This window comes from Melospiza georgiana, chromosome 4 (genome assembly GCF_028018845.1).
Source record: "Melospiza georgiana isolate bMelGeo1 chromosome 4, bMelGeo1.pri, whole genome shotgun sequence".
Lineage (NCBI taxonomy): Eukaryota > Metazoa > Chordata > Aves > Passeriformes > Passerellidae > Melospiza > Melospiza georgiana.
In genome coordinates this window covers 19836593-19854006 of record NC_080433.1, presented here as the reverse complement: position 1 = coordinate 19854006, position 17414 = coordinate 19836593, and the positions used below count along the sequence as shown (strand labels likewise).

At 45.7% G+C, this 17414-nt stretch overlaps 1 protein-coding gene across 1 annotated transcript in view; it reads left to right on the top strand.

Annotated features, from left to right (window-relative positions):
- Positions 1 to 4150: 4150 nt before the first annotated feature.
- AKR1D1 (aldo-keto reductase family 1 member D1) overlaps positions 4151 to 17414 on the top strand; it is a 34786-nt gene continuing 21522 nt past the window's right edge. The window contains exon 1 of the mRNA XM_058022397.1: positions 4151 to 4468. Within this exon, the coding sequence (XP_057878380.1) occupies positions 4376 to 4468 (93 nt within the window). The 5' untranslated portion in view covers positions 4151 to 4375. The remainder of the gene's footprint in view (positions 4469 to 17414) is intronic.

The following is a 17414-nucleotide window of genomic DNA, read 5'->3' as shown; positions in this document are numbered from 1 at the left end:
AAGTACCACTCATCAGCTGCCCTCGAGAAGTATATTGGGATATATGTGATGATTATTGTGATAATTTGTGAAAATAGAATAAAAAGACTCTACAAGAATTTTTTTTTTTAAACCAAAGAAGTGTTCTCCAGGTCAGCTTATATCACTTGTGGCAGAAGTAGCAAGAACTAAAAAAGCAATCTCACTTCATGTATAGGCCCTCTACTAAGCATACACAGACCTTATTTCTTAGAGTTTGAAATAGAAATTTTCCTTTATATGTGTTAGTTTATTTCAGGTAATGGCAAAATAGAAAATAAATATTAGTCTTGACACATGCAATCAAAATCTCTAAGCTAAATAGTTGAAAATACATCAGTAGATATTCCACATGCAGGATGGACACATGCTATTTTATGTGAGTTATTAAAGGACTAGGCTGAAAATATGCAGACTTTAGACCGTGTTTTAAGAAATTTTAACTAAAAACACATGCAGGGTATGCATTCTAGCAGATAATTACACAGAGTGGAGCACGACTCATAGAGAAAATAGAAACTGTAGCAATATGCATTTTTTATCGAACAAATACAAGTGTTATAAAGGTACTTTCAATTTTCCTTTTTAAAAAAAGTTCATTTTTAGGCAGTACAGGTCACCCACCTCTAGAATCTCACTGATCTAATCTCCAATGTGTAACACACCTAGATCAAGAAGATTCAGGAGAATTTTTTTTAACATGTTCTCTTGTGGAAAACAATTTAAAAAAAAAAGGTGGGGGGGAGAGGGGCAACCCATGAATGTCCAAGGAAACATGAAATCTGAATGATGACAAGGCCAGTCCTTCTCAATCAATGACTCTTTCTCCTTCCTTCCAAGAACTGGGGATTCTATATTTAAAGGCTTCACACATTTTCTCCTGTTCCCAGGATACTTAGCAATTTGAGATAAAATGAGTAAAAAGGTGACCTCTTTACTTCTTTAAAAGATCCTTTACCAGTTTTGCCCAGGTAAGGAGGCCGTTAAGTACTTTCTTTACCTGAGATTTCAGCAAGTTTTTAACAGCAAAAATAGCAAGAATCCTCAAATGTCTGACCTACTTTTCCTGCAAAAACTTAGATCTAATTTTTCTTTTTATTTTTTTAATCTACCTTATTTGTGTGGAGATTCAGGGGGTGGGGAACAGAACACATATAAGATGTTGCTTTTGAAATCCCTGCTCTTTACTTAGGTCTGAGATGACTAATGCAATTCTAAAATCCTGCACCACCAAGACATGAATCACAAACCTACCTTAGTTGGTTTCTGAAGGTGTTTATGTGTGATTTAAGAGCTTCACTAGAGAAGGCAAACTTGGGTTGATAGGATGGCAGCACTCATTTCTTGCTAGTCAGGCCAGGCTGAAACTTATTGTTTTTGTTTCCTAGAGAAAGAACTGAGATCACATCTGCATTTTATAAAAGCTCCTGAATTGTTACTGATCAACAACAACCAGCAGACAATGCTTTGCCTCTAGAAACTTACATTGTTTTGCAGTCAGAGTTGCTAGATACCGTGTCCTCGTAAAAGGCCTGGTTAAGTCATTTATGGTCTGAAATCGAGAACTGTGCTTCCCTGAGCAGCTAACAGAAATTATTACTAACAAGAATTACATGTGACAGGCTCCAGGCTCTATTATTCAGCTTCCTTTGTTCTTTAAAGGATATTCATTATCAACTGAAAACCTGCTAATATTTCTAGCTTCTATGTAATAAGCGTTTTTTTGAGTTAGTAGCTTGGATGTAAAGGGGGGAAAATGTATTGTCTTATCTGTTTTCTGAGGTTTCATATAAAATCTGCAAAGGCCCTAGAACAATAGGGTAGGGAGCTAGAGCAGCTATGGGGCTTTAAAAGTCTCATGTGTAAGATTTGTTCACACTATTTGCTGTCAGCTATGGTGTAGGAGTGGAGGGAAGGACTTGTAAAACCATCTGACTCTCTCCAATTTCTGGGGCAAGCACATTGGCTAGTCTTGTAAGGACCAGTCTAGCAGTGAAGCTGGAAGTGAGGTGACTTTTGCCTGTTACCCTGATGAGTGCTGGGGGCTCATGCATGTGGCAGGGCAGGAGTGCCTGGTGTGGCTGGCTTGCCTCGCCAGTGATGGACCACTTTGCCTGCCTGCTCCTAGAAGCTCCTTCTCCTGCCCAAGCTCCCCCATTCTGTGAATTATGGCAAACCCATCAATCTTTCTTTCACAGTTGCTGTTGAAGGCTATCACATATCAGGCTCCTGTACTCCTGCCAGAGAGGCTCCTTGCACTTGCTCCTCTCCCCAGGACAGGCTCCGCAGACACAGCCGTGCTTTGCTTAGCTCGGGATCACGCGCAGCTCCAGGCACACGTTGCTCTCTTGCCAGAGCACAGGAGTAAACTGATGGGGTCTGAGCCCAAAGCAAACGAACCAAAACTGTGCCTTAAAACTCCCCAAAAGATACTGGAATAAGAGCAATGACGGAAAAGCAGATTGTGGAGTGGATTTGGAGCATAGAAGTTAAGGCATAGGAATCGGACACTGGGCAGCAGAGCCTCTTCATGGAATGCTAGTATGGGACTGGAAATAAGTAGGTCTCAATGTCCTCTGCCACATCAGACTCTTCTATACTCACCCCACTTCCATCTCTCCATGTGTTTCCTCCTCTGTTGGAAATACAGCAGAATGATGGCTATAGCTTAGACATGCAGCTGGCATCGACTTCTCCTCCTACAGAGTGTGCTTGGCACAGAGAGAGGAGATGGGAGCTGCTCCTGTAGCAAGGAAGGGGTAATCAGTTACATGGGAACAACAGGGGAGCATGGAGGTGGTCTCTGGTTTTCCTTCCTCCTACAGGTACCCACAGCTCCCTGCAGCACACAGACAGGGTCTAGCAGGATGAGCCTCCCACAGTAACTACAGCCAGGCTGCAGTCTGCCTCAGCTTCCCCCCTTGAGATGGAACTCAGCCACCTTAGAGGCAGCTCTTTGCACTGCGCTGTCCATGTAAAGCACAGGCTCTCAGAAAACCACAGTCACACTCTGTCCACTTCCCAAGGAGTGTTTTACACACACCACCCTTGTCCTGCAGGACATCCTAACTAGAAATTTTTGGGTTGGGATCTAGTTAGCTTGCACTTAGTTCTGAAGTTCTTGGAACATTCCTAAATGTGGAAGTGGCACTTTTCCCATCTTCTCAGGAGACCCTTGGAGGTATCTAACCAGTAACACTGAAAGGGTCTCATGGTAGGAAATTGCCCAGGTAGTTGCCCAGCCCTAGCAGCAACTAACCCTTTCCCTGAATGCAAACTAGTACACACCTGTTGATTTCAAAAACTGCAGAGATAACTTATCATGATGGATCCATTAACCCCTCTTGGAATTGCATAACCTGATGAACTATTACCATGCACAGAAAGCCAAGTAGGGTATTAGAGGAGATAAAATAAACTGCCAGGCAAAGACCATTGTTACGGCTCAGGAATAATGTTCCCTGAAGGCTTAATTACAGGTTGATCTAGGAAGGCATAAAAGACCATGCACTTCCAGATCAAATGGGGAGAACTTAGCTCAGATGTCACAAAGCAGGTGGCTCAGAGTGGTGTAAAAGCATGGCCCCAAGTGTTTTACGAGGACCAGAAAAGACAAGTAAGAGCTATGTGATGAATTTTATAAAGGATATTGTCTCCTTCTGGGCTATCAGCGTTAGGAAATACATACAAGACCGTGAGGAACTTGAGTCCATTCACTGTAATCCGGGACTCACACTGAGGCAGAGAAACTGCTCACCAGTCAGGGATTTCCCTCCTTCCCTGCTTGCCTCTACAGTAGTGGGTTTCAACCACTGGAGTGGAGAGGTGGAAACTGTTCTACACCTCGGTGGGGAAACTTCCAAGACCTACCACCCCAAACCACGGGAAGCCGGTGCCCTGCTGCCGGCAGCTCCGGGTAGGGCAGCCAGCGAGGGCTCTCTGGCCCCTGGGCAGCAACGCCCCACGCCGCTCAAGGCGCTGGTGGCCCCGGGCCCGCCCTGAGGCGCGCTCGGAGCAGCCCCGGCCGGAGCCCCCCGGGGGTCGCGGCGGGGCCGGCGCGGCGCGGGGCGGTGCGCGGGGAGCCGGTGGCCGCGGGGCCGGGGCGGGGCCGGGGCGGTGCGGCGGGGCGCGGTGCAGGGCAGCCGCGGGCACACGTGGCTCAGCCCCCCAAAAAGGCGCTCTCCGGCGGCGGGAGAGGGCAGTTCGTCCCTCGGTCCCCCCAGAGCCACCGCCGGTCCGCTCCGTCCAGCCGTCGGTGGGCGCCGGTGCCAGGGACCGCTGTGTTGGCTGCGAAGCGGCGGCTCCCGCCCCCTGCGGAATCAGCCCCAGGTCCGGGGCGGCCCTACCTGCCGGCACGATGAACCTCACCGCCGAGAGCCACCGCATTCCGCTGAGCGACGGCAACAGCATCCCGCTCTTGGGGCTGGGCACCTACGCCGACCCGCAGAAAGTAAGTCCGGGGGCGCCGGGACGCCCCGCGCCGCGGGCGGGGGCAGGCGCCGGCTACCCTCGCTGCAGCCCCCCGAGCCGGGCCACCCTCCTCCTCTCCCCCCGTCCCGGCTACTTCTCTCTTTGCCCCCTTCCCCGTGCGACGTTAGACCCAGCTCTACCACGAGCAGCGCGGGCAGTGCGCGGCCCGCAGATGAGGAAAAGGTGGGAAGAAATAAGAAAAAAATCGCGCCCAGCTTGCGGTGCGCGGCGGCTGCCACTGTCGCCCACCGCCCCGCGCCGCTGGGCGCACGGGCAGGGGCGCGGGGGACCAGGAGTCGGGACGGTGCCGTGCAACGCCCGGGTCGGGAAGGGATGGGACCCCCGGAGTCAGGAGTGACGGTGCCGTCATCTCCCCTGCCTAGCCCCCTGCGACAAGCGTAGATAAGATGAGGGATTTCGGACCGCCTTGCGGCTGCCCCCAATACTTTCCAAGTAATGTTCCTGAAACAAAGACCCAAATTCCTGCATCCTGATTCCTGCGGTTCCCACAGCTGACTGCCAGTGGCCAAACCACTCTCAGATATACTGCATCCTTCGGTTTTGCGCCGGGCAGGCATCCCGTCTGACCGTGCCGATCGGCTGCACCCGTGGAGGATGGGGAAGCACACCTGATGCTTCTTCCCTCTGCGGACCTGGGAGCGCAAAGGGCATTCAGTAGCCACTGCCTTTTAAAGCTTTCCTAAACTGCCTGATCTTTCATCAGTTCTCTTTTTTTGTTTGTTTGAAGAGTTGGAAAAGAGATATCGTGGCCAGAACCCCTCTTGTGTAATAGCTGCCATGCAATGTGTGTGTATGACTCCACATATAACAAGGTATTTAAAGGTACCTTTGTAAAGAAAACTCTTGATTAAAGCCGTTTACCAAGCACTAAATGTACACGGTGCATCAATAACGGTGTCGAATTTTCAACAAACACTTCTGCAGGCAATGCATGAGTGATGCAGAAAGGGTGTAAGACTTCCCCAGGAGTGCAGTTCTCACTGATTAACAATGCTGGTTTACATGGGGAGAATCAATAGGAATTCATGACTTCAGAGCCCGGGCATCGTCCCCCACATCTCTAAACTTTCAGGAGACATTTTCAGCTAGTGCATTCTTTGAATAATGGCTAGTGAAACAAAATTAAGGTCTCTAACAGGAGTTTTGATATAGCAAAGCAGAATGTTGCATAATTCAGTGACAAAAGAGCTCAGAGTGAACTTGAAGCATCTTTTTCCAGACGTCTACATCATGCCCCCAACCCTCAAGTTGCAATTTTTGCCCTAGTTTTGAGAAAAATGCAGCTGCCAGCACAAGAGCTCTTACCTTGCTGCACTTCCTGCCTGCAGCTTGGACAATCAGTGGCCCATTACGGTGGAATCAGGCAGGGACTCCAGAGTAGCAAGTAACCTGACAGAGCTGAGAGGGGAGCTGGATGGGATTCCCCTTGCCAGAGGCAGCTTCTCGGCACTGCTGTTACCCTGCTAAGAATTCATTCCGCAGGAATTCAGCTGTCCCAAAATCAACAGAGCAACAGATCTGCTTTTTCTCCCCCCGTCCTGCAAAATCCTGACTGTTCCTTCCTTTGCCCTCCCGTGGTTTGAGGTGTACAGCGAGCCTTTGCATGGAGCTCAATGAGCCAAAATGAATCATTTTTAGGGAGGGCTGGTTTTCAGCAGAATCAGCCCCAGGCAGTGGCTTTTTGCTCTTTGCATATACGTCCCTTGTTTTCTGCTAACAGAAGGTAGGGAGGACAGGATAATGCAGGCAGGGCAGGCATTGCTACGGCAACTCCAATTTAGAGCGATCGAAGCCGCTGTGTAACTGTACCCTCAGTGGGGATGGGTGCATATATCCAACCACCCTTTCTCCTTCCCCCTGCGTTTGTAGGAGTTTGATTTTCTGAGCTTTCTCCTTCTGCACGATAAACACGTTAGAAAGTTACGGGTGGGAGGAGGAGCTGAGGAGAGGTAGAGAAAATAGTAGTGACAAGGCACTTGCCACAGTCTCATTTTCACAGAAGACCAGGTGAAACAATGTGTGTTTATCTGGCGGAGCTGGGCTGGGGCTTTACGCTAGGATTAGGAGCGCTATTGGAGTCGAAGAACTTGTCACAGAGAGCAGCTGGGGAAGCGCAGCGGCAGCAGCGTGCTCTGGGATTTGTTGCAGAATTGTGCTGCCGGTCGGTGATGGGGCAGGATGTTTAAATAGGTCACGGCTTAAAATTTGCCCGTTTCAAAAAGGCTGCTTTGCTGATAAGGGGGGGTGAGGAGTGGGGGCTCCTGTCAACTCCTTGCTGTGGCAGCAGAGTGCTGCTTGGCTGGGACAAGCTGCTTTGCCGAGCGCTGAGCCGTGCCTGTTGCAACTTCCAACGGGATGCCTGGCGAGGTGTCTGTCCTGCTCCTCCTGCCTCAACAGCTGAAAGGCTTTGTGGCAACCCAGGACCGTTTCAAGGTTTATCTTGAGGAGTGAGGCTATAAACTAGCGCTGACACGTTTCCCTTAAAATGCTTAGCTGTAGCCTTTTGTGGCTGAATTGCTTAAGAAGCAGCATCTGAGCCACCCATTCTCCAGCGGTGGGGGCAGGCAGCTGGTGGTAGCGACAGCTCAAGCCAGCCCCAGCACTCTATTTCTGCTCATGAGTCAGATCCCTGCAACTTCTAGCTATTTTGTGCTTTGATATAAAATACAGAGCCATTCATTTGTCAGATTATTCATCTTGCTCTTGGAGGCAGGTTTTTGATTTAAGCTGGTTTGTTTTGATTTTTTTTTTCCCCAAAGGTTATTCACCCTGGCACCTCCATGTCAGAGCAACTTGTCCAAAACAAATCTGTTTTCTTAGTGTCAGGCTGTAGCCCAGTAGCTCGTAATGAGCCCGGAGTGTTCTTCCTGAAGTGCAGGAATGTGCTCGCTGGTTAAGCCAACCAGGCAGATCTAGCTAGCCATGGAACAGGGAAATCTGCTTCTCCAGCAGTCGGTTAGAAGAAAACAAAGGCAGGAGGCAGCTTTCACATTTCAGGCTTTGTCTGCATAAACTGATCAGCAGTGCCTTCAAAACTGAAATGTGTCAGCAGATTGCCTTGCTCATCTTAAATAACTTAATTGTTCTCCCAAAGACAACTTTGGGAGATAAGTCATGCTTCTCTGGTTGTGAAATACTCAACAAAAAAATACATCTATTGACAGAAAGCCCCCCTATACAAGTTTACTGACTCAAAGTAGTACATCACTCAACAGGAGCAGAGCTGGACCACTGTGGAAAAGGTCTGTTTGATAATCAGAATAATTTTAATTGAATGCTCTTTCCCTCTAGATGTAAGAGAGCCTTTTTTCTGACTGGGTAGAGGTTGGGATGACAATTCAGCTAATTCTTTGAGACTGAAAAGTGCAACATTGGGGGTTTCTTTTCACCTTACTCTCCTACCACAGCAAGAAAGTACAAGGAATCCATTGGCTATCAGTTCATCTGCTAACAGGAAGGAATCTTCACTAGGTCACAGAATAGAATTAGTCATAAACTTGGGTTATTTATCAAGAGAAGCACATAAAATATTTACAGGTTTAATTCATGTTTCCTGTGCTTCTTTGAAAATAAAGGAATGCAATAATTGCATAACTATTAAGCTTAATTTTCTTTGGCAGGCAGATTTCAGTGTGTTGAAGTTGGTTTTGCATTCTCCTTCATGCAGGGAAGGAAATGTATGATTTGTATTAGATTCTTGCCTACATAAAAAAATTAGGCTGTTTATCCTACCAAAGGATGGACACAAGTGAAAAAGTGGAAATCTCAGTCACTGACTCCTTCCACTGCTCTTTCTTCCCTTCCCCAAATATTCCTTCTCCTCATGAGTTTGGGTGGGAACCACAGTGGGAACTGTGAATCAGGACTACCAGTGCATTCCAGACAGCTTTAAAATTTGAGGCCAATTCTACCTCTGTTTGGCTGTGTGGATCCTTCTGGCACAGCCCTGCGAGTGCAGGAGTGGCTCTGCCAAGGCTCCAGCGATGCACCGTGTCCAGCTCCCCCTCCCTGAGGGCCCCCAAGCCGTTGACCCAATTCTCCAGGGTATTAAATAGATAGGTGGGAGGAGGGAGAGGGCAGTCCCACACGGGAGGGTGGTAGACAGGACAGGCCCCTGGATGAGCCCCTGTCATTGCCCTGTGCTACAGCAGAACCAGACCAGTCCATGGCAGGCTCCCACCGCCTCCCACTGATTCTTAGCTTCCAGCACAGCCCATTGAGTGGTACTGGTACCCATCTGGAAGCAGATGAGGTGTGGGGACGAGCAGTCTTAGAGGGGAAAGGTGCTAAAAACACTCCTAAATCCTGGAAATCCTATGCCTCGTTAAAACTGCACTTATGCCTGCTTCACTTTATAACTCATCCCTGTCAACACAGCTAAGATCATCAGTCCAGTGTCTCCACATAAATACTTGCTGTTTCCCTGGAAGGTCAAGGGGCCTTGGCCACAGCTCCTCTCCTGCCTTCCTGTTTTGACTGAGGGAGGACAGGGCTTGGAGAGAAGGTTGTAGCAACCGCACTGTACACAGGCGCTGCTTCTGAAACATAAGATTGGGCAAAGTGCTCAAGAATAGCACTGGGTGAGGGCTGTTGGCAAGTTGCAACTTAGCTAAAAATGAGGTTCTGAGGTAGCCAAATCCATTCATAAATTGGAAGCAGTTTTGTGGAATAGTTTCAGGCAAAACAAATGGCAAAGCATTTCATTTTGGGCACTGGCAGTACAAGCTGAGGAATCAAAGAATTATTAAAGCACTTGGAGGTAGCAGTTGCCTTTTCCTGAATAGCCCGCTGGTAAGGCAATCCACATGGGCGGTGGGAAACCAGATTCAATCCTCCTCTCAGCCTCTGGGGATTAAACTCATATCAGACAGCTCAGGGAAATAACGTGATTGTGGGGTAGGTGATAGCTAGAGAGAGGCAAGAAGAAACAAGCACAGGCTGGAGCAGGAGGAGCACCCTGCCCATGGGAAAACGCACTGCCCACCAGCCCCATAGCGCTGGATGCTGAAGAACTTGGTATGGCATCCAGCCAGGAGGAAGAGAAACCCATTTCCCCAAATCTTTAACTACCACAAAGTAACCCTTGTGAGTGCCCAGACAGTCTGGGTTTTGTTTAAGAAGAAATTGCTGGTTTGAATCAGGGAGAGGAAAAGTTCATCCAGGGCTCCCAGATCCAGTCTGAGTGACCAAGTTTAAAAAAATCTGGTTTGGATAAGTAAAAACACTGTTTTGGCACTCTGAATTACTTTTTACACCCAAGCTAGAAGCTGAACAGAGTAATTTTTCATTGTACAGGTCTAACAGCTTCTAATGCTCTCATAGGATCATTTATGCCAAGTTCCTTGCGTGAGGATGTGCAGGCACAAACTTTTTCAATCACTCTGAACAGTGCTGGCTGCACCCCTGCTGCAGGCTGCCTGTCTTTGGAGCTGTCATAGGCTGCTATTAAGTCAAAAGAGGTAATAAGTGATTTGTCCCCATGATGGGATCTGGATCTCTGAGCTGCAGTAAGGGAGGAATTACACACAACTTAATCCCCCTGTTTTCCTCCTAGAAAGCCAACACTGGCTCCTGAAACAGGATTGTCTGGAGACAGTAATGATTTCAGGTGACTCGTAAAGAAAGTCACCTGGCCTGACCCAAAGCAACAAAATGAATCATGTATTGAACGTTCCTGGGTGAAGTAACGCTGCAGACACTGTTGAGCTTAAAGGCTTCAGCTTCTTGACTTCTTACCTGTAAATTTACTCTGACTCAGACAACTGTCTTCCTCTTGAGGTAAACTTGGCTTCTGGATTTTTTTTCTTGAAAGAGATGAGAGAGGCAGCGACAAGAGCAGGAACTGTTCTAACATCCAAGTGTTCTTACAGCCTTATCTTATTTCCCATGACATGCTATTAAATACGTAAAGAAAATACCTCAGTCCTTTTAAAGTATATTACACATGATTATGTTTTTGAACTCAGCAAGTATTGAGTATGAAGTTAGCCCTCTAATGAAGTGCTCTTTATGAACCTACATGAAATTACTAGGGAATTATTTTTTTCAGATGTAAAATATTGGGAACCCGACTTGAACAGAGCAGGGGGAATCAGCTGGGATATTTGGTTATAAAACCTCTTATTTATGCCTTGAATTTAAGAAGTAAATAAAATTCCTGAAACAAAATAAATTTTTTAAAGGTTATTGGGTTATATCTCCTAACCAGCATTTCCAAAAGACATTGTGTCCCTTCATATTCCCTTTTGGTACCACCAAGAGCTTTCTCAAGCTCTTTGCTTTTTAAGCAGCAGCATTACTTCATGCAGTACTAGTTCTTCTTCTCTTCAGGGAGTTGTTTGGAGTGGCACAGCCACAGCTGGTTGACACATAGCAACATGAGGTCTCTCAGGGTTGGGATTTCTGAGGTGTTTCAGAGGGCAGCCCCATGCTCCCTCAGTCTCTGAGGATATCCTAAAATCATAGTCCAAGTGGAGATTTGGATGCTTGAGTAGGGGTTAAAGGAAGGAGACACACATGACTGCAGCCCAGAAAGACAACTGTGCCTGATCTGCTACATGTGCTGGAGGGCTCCTTGCCTGCCTGTTAGTAAACTCTTAGCCTAGCCTTCCCACTGAACAATATTTATCCTGAAACCCAATATCTGCAGCCGGATCGCTCACGGAGTCGTGACTCAGTCTCGTGCTTGAAGGACTAAGCTATACTGAGGCAATTCTGCTTGCACAGACTGCAGATGGCATGCCTTTCCTTCAGTGGCTGGTATCCTGGTGTTGAGTGATGCCCCCATTGATTAATTGCTCAGATTTTATTCCTTAACTAAGCCAGTTACTGGCAAGACCCAGTTGCCAAGAGCAGATAAAGGCAGGATTTCTTGATATTTGCTGCCCAGATGCCTTAAGGAGGTGCAGCAACGGGCATCAGCTTTTAGCAGGCAACAGAACAACTTGACTCTTGGGCAAGAGCTTGTGTGAGGAGTTAAGAAGCTGCAGTGATTGGGCTCTAGTATTGCCTTAATTCAACCTTGCTGTTTGCTACAGAGGTGGTAAATATTCCAGGTAATAAGTGGTTTCACACATGAAAGAGTGCTTTCACAGATCAAGCTCCTTACAACAAAGAGGTGAGGGTACACACCAGAAGGTTAAACTAAATCAAAAGGGTCTCAGAACAAGTTCTGATTTCATTGGTGACTTTTGCTAAAAGCTTACTGTTGTGTGACACATTTTAAAATTCCCTTTTTATATGCTCAAGTGGCAGGTTTACTACCTGTGATTTATCTTGCGTTCTCCTTTTTTCCTCAACTGTACAACATTTCTGTTCTGCCACTGGAGCAGTCTTCCTCCATTTCTTTGTCTTTAACACTTCCTTCTTCATGTTTAGCCTTGATCTCTCCTCCTCTGCCTGCTTCTGCCTCTAGATGCCTCAGTTCCTGCTAGCTCCCTGTAATCTTGTGTTATACAATGGAACATTTTTGGCTTTCATAAATGCAAGATTGCCTCTTTACCTCATTAAGAAATGAAACCTAAGTCATTTAATTAGAAAAATCACGTAATTAGAAGAGGTAGATGCTTTTTTTCCTGAAATGTGGCAGACTCAGAAAGTCCTAGCTTTTGTGTAAGAACTGTATTTAAACCAGATTTAAATTTTGGATTTGATAAAATGACTTACCACACTCTGTCAATCTGGAGGAAAGATTCTTACATGCAACTTTTTTGGAGACACGAGCTTTGCTCCTAATACTTTGATTTGCACCAAACCCATGGTTCTAAGACATTGTTGAATTTGCAAAATGCTCTTTTACCTCCATGTATCTTTGCTGATGAAATCTCTCTGGCTCTTCATTTCCATGAAACCTGAAGTTCAATAGAAAACAAATCGATAGAATTACTAATCTCTACTTTGTGCTAATGGCTTCTGTTTCCAGTTGTGAACACAATTAGTGTCTAATCATGTGTAGCAGATTAAAAGCTGTGTTTACTGAAGTGGTCAACATGTAAAATTCCTAATGAGAAAGAGCCCAGCCTTGTAGATGAGTGTGAATGAAAGACTAACTTTCTAGCTACAAAGCTCATTAACCAAGGGAGGACTTCTGAGTAAAATGGACACAAAAATGCTGGTCCTAGAAAACGCTGAATTTTTTAGTTTGCTATAAGGAGCAGATTGTCGTCAGAAAAACTTCTTCCCCTCTCCCTGGCCACTTCAGCAAGCCTAAAACAAAAACCCTTCCTCTTAAAATGAGAGGCGAGGACTTGCACTAATGAATCCATCGATAGCCAGATAATTGCCTGGCATTGTGCAGTGATGCCTGCCTCATCCAAGCAGCGGGGCTGGCTCTTGCAGCTGCCCTGGCACCGTGTCACTTGGCTCTCAAACACAGTACCAACACGTGCAGACTTGGACACGGCAGGAGCGCTCCACAGGAAAATGCTCCTGGAACAAGGACGCCTTTAGAGGGTGACAACTTTGTCTGGGAGTCAGGACAACTTTTGAATGGCGGGTATCAGGTACCAGCATGACCCACCAAACTACATGTCTGTCTATAACACAGGGTAGAATCATGTTTAATCAGTCCAGATCCAAAACTAATAGAGGGTTAATCCAGATAAGCTTTTAGGACAGTAGCACTACTCAGAACCAGTCACCAGGGATTCTTCTTTGAAAAGTAACCAAACAGAAAACAGACCTTTTCCATAGCTGCGTGCTGCAGTGACAAGCACTAGCTGTTTCAATATACCCCTCTTCCAAAAACTACAAAATTAGCTGTTACCAGTGCAATAATACTAAGCCAAATACTGACACCCAAAAAATAGTACTTTTATTCTTCTCTTTTCCTATGGCTTTCTAAATATGCTGGGGTTTTTTAAAGCCTGCTCAAAAGCCACAGGGAAAGCCTATCTATCTAAATAAAAGTTAAGAAGATTGTTTTACAGAAGATGAGACAGGAAATCACTGGCATTGTTGAAGAGGGGAAAAACTGAACCCCTATGAGTGAGTAATAGGGATTACCACAACTGAAAGATACGCTTTTTGGCAAGAACATTTAGAGCCCAATTTTCCAGGCAAAGCTCCATTTTTAAAATGTCCCTGACCGACTCCATACGTTAGACATGGCTGTGCACTCCTATGTGCCCCTGATTCCTCACAGTTCTCCAAAAAACAGTGTAAGCATGTTCTTGCAGCTCATGTGGGAGGCTAACATCTGGATTGTCTCTTTGGTTGACCTAGGAGGCCAGATTTGTCAAAACTTGAAAGCACTGTGAAGAAAATGCCTCTCTAGGCTTGGAAGCCAACTCATGTTGGTTCAGCTAACTAGGTGGTGGAATTCCCCAAGTTTTACATTTGCTTTTGCAAACACTTCTTCGAACTGGCGCCAGAAACCTCTCCCCTTTAACTCTAGGGAATGAAGCAGAAGAGCTACTGGCAACCTTTTCTTCTCCTTTATTGCACAAGCTGCTGCTTTATCTTCCACTTGTACCTCACGCATCCCTTTGATTGCATTGCTTGTCTGAAGGGTATTTTGATAGCACCCACCCTCCCAGATAGATCCATGCTTTCCAGGGCAGCCAGCTGGCTGCTGTGTTCTCCAGGTCTTCAGGAAACTTTCCCAGTCCACCCCCCTAGCACTGTGAGCACAGGGACCCAGGTGTGCACATCATGTTCTTGGTTTGCTTTAATCCTCTAGCTGGCAGCAGAAAGGTATGGCAGCTCTTCAGCTTCACCTTGCATTAACTGACTTTGTGTCGAGTGAAAAGTTGCAGAGTTCCTAAAACTGAGGATTCTGCCATCAAGTGTTAAAAATAACTCCAGCATCCTCTGCCAGCTACAATAATAAGGTTTTCCTGAAGACAGCTTTGGCTAAATCCTAGAATAACAATGTCACAGTAATTCTAGAAATGCTAAATCTGCAGTTATGCAATCTAATGTCTGTTGTATGGACAAACCCCACACTTCAGGCCACTGATAGCGCATCAAGTTAGAGGAGAAAGGCGCCCCTTTTCCACCTTCATTCATGGTGTGACACAAGGACACCATTCTCCTCATCTTCTCTGAGCTTATTTGCTGTCCTCCACCTCTCGAGGCAACAAACTAAATGACATAAAGCAAAGTTCTGGGCTGGCACAGCAGCCTGTGGTTCTTATCTGTGTTCTCTGCCTCCATTCCCAGCTCTACCTGTTTTTGCAGAGAACCCTTTGCTGGGTTTTGCTTCCTGGATGGTGGCTGCCAGTGCTTCCGGGGGATGAAAGCCAGATTTTCCTGTGTACAAGAGAGAGGGATGTGCTGGCGGTTGCATTTTCCAAGAAAGAGGTGTACAGTACAGCTTCTCTTTTACAAGATTAAACAATTCTAAGAATGTACCCTTGTGTGGCTCATATCCTCTGGCTTTGTAAACTCAACCTGTGCTTTCCTGCAGGGCCTTCAGTACACATGCTTTCTATGCTCTGTTCCTAACATCTTAAGCCAATCCTTTTTGCCAGTTTGTCCAGAAAACAGGCAAATGGAAATAAGCAACTGGGCTTCTAGAAACTTGCATAAGAATCTGTGTGTGAGTGCCGAGCTCTGATGAAGGAGGCTCTGAGCCCAGGAATGTACCTACTTTCTCCTTCCTGTATTTAGCTGACTAAGATTCCTAAACAGCGGCTCCACATCCTAAATTACAGGTTTGGACTGGAGCACTTGGCCCATGGCTTGGATATCTTGTGTAATTCTGCTGCAGCTAAACTCAGATTTTTCCAGAAGATGGCCCTGTGTCTCCTAACACTTCAGGCTTTTTCCCCCAGGATCATTATTCCCAGCTAAGAGACTGCAAAGCAATGCACTAAACAGGTGAGATGCTCAGAACTAAGGTAAGGGGCTTCTTCCCTCAAGTGCTGCTCCCTCTGCTCTCATGTGCTGCTGATACTGGTGCAACTCTGTAGAGCTGCTCCTGTAAAACAGGGCAGAGCAGAATCTGAGAGCCTGAGTCAGAATGTTTTCCTTTACCGTACGCACTAATAAAGAATAAATGGCGATACTGGTGTTAAGACATAAAAGCAACGACTAGAGTAGCAGTTCACATGGCTTTGCAAGATTACAATCTACTGGCAGTGTGTCCTGTTAGCTTTGTCTTTGGAGATAACCCTCTTAATCAGCTGGAAAACCAATGGAAATTGCTGACTAGAGAAAGATGCTATAGAAAAAGCAAAGGAATTGGAGGGCAGCTGAACTGTGACACTAAATAACAGTAATAAGTCAGACAACCACTAACACTGCTGAGCAAATACTGTACTTGAGTGGGAAGAGAAAAACTCATGGGTATGCCTGCAAAAAAATATTCTCCTGTGGCTTGGTCATGTGCACTCACAAAAGAAATTGAAGCTGAACCATTTGCTATGGTAGGGAGAATAGTTTTTGACAAAATGGGATGTGACAGAAGATGTCTGGAATAAACATTAAAAATTAGGGAAGTTTATGGCCTCAGAGGAAAAAGAGAGCAGACCCTTTCAGACAGACGGAATTGACGAAGCACATTGCTTTTTCAGACTCACAGAAAGTGGTAACTGGCCAGTTGGCTACTTCATCTGTGGAGAAGGGGCCAAATTGCTGCTTCCTTTCTTTCAGTGAAGGTGCATATCTGAGTCTGCTCTCCCAGCCCTTCTGCTGGATTTATTTATCATGGAGCCTGAAGGAAACAGATACCAGTTAAATCTGTCAGGCATGATGGTAAATCAGCTGGTTTACAAGCTACAGATTGATAGAGGGAATAATTGTGTCTCTTGTTTCTTTAAAGTTTATGATCTTAACAATAACACAGATGCGATTGAAGAAATTTATTAGTGATTGAGCAAGTCCTCCTAGTCAAGCAGTTATTCTTTTATCATAAAATGTGCAATAAATTTAATATGGTTCTTTGGCACAAATTAGTGACTGTCTGCAAAAGCACTGAAGATAAATGTCTGACTTATAGTGCACAAGTGGTTATAAAACTTCCATTCTAAAACAAGTCTTTGATCAAAGTAGCATAGTTGCAAGGCACACTGATTAGAAACTGAAACATTAATTATGGTGAAGGATCAAGAAACCTCTCATCTATGCTTAAATAAGAAGTAATAAAGAAGCAGAGATTTGTCCTAAGGCCAAAGCTAGAGAGTCCTGAATTATTACTAACAAAGCACAAAGGTTTATGACATTTCAGTACCTCATTTAATAGTTGTACTACTCTAAAAGTGAACCCTGCTCATTCAGGAATGGTGCAAGAATAAAGCCCTGTCTTGAGTGAGCAGGCAGCACAGGCAGTAAGTAATGTACTAAAGTGAGTACAACCTGCAGGAAGGAGGGGCAAGAGGTCTGAGGGTCTGAGTAGAATAAGGCCCATGGCCAAACATCCTGGGAAGTGCTGTTCCATCAGCTGCTGTGATTAGTGGTGCCAACCCTTATACAACATAGACGTATCACAAATTTCTATCTGCACTTGAATAAAAGCCGGTTTTCAGTTGGTAGCCTTTGATCTGGTCACTACTGAAAACCTATGAAAGACAGAAGAGATTAAAACACCTCAAGCTGAGCAGCGAAGTAGAGGGGAAAGATCCAGGTTTGTGCCTTCTCTGATGGAAAGATGGATGAGCAGTGGTGGTTTGAGTCACCCAACTTTGGTATGGTCTGTCAGGAAACAATGGAATAAGATACGATACCTAAAGCAACACTTCTAAAAAGTGGCAAGACCACAACATGACTAGCCTGTGCAACTCATCAGCACAGTTTACCACAGCCCATTACTGCAGCATTTGGAAGGATTAAATATGTGCAATGCCAGAAATGATAGTTTCTCCATTAGAATGAAAATAAACATATGGTATAAAGTTTCCAGACTCACAGATGTCTCAGACCTTCAGCTGGGATGGTTCAATAGAGGCAATATTTTCCAAAAACTA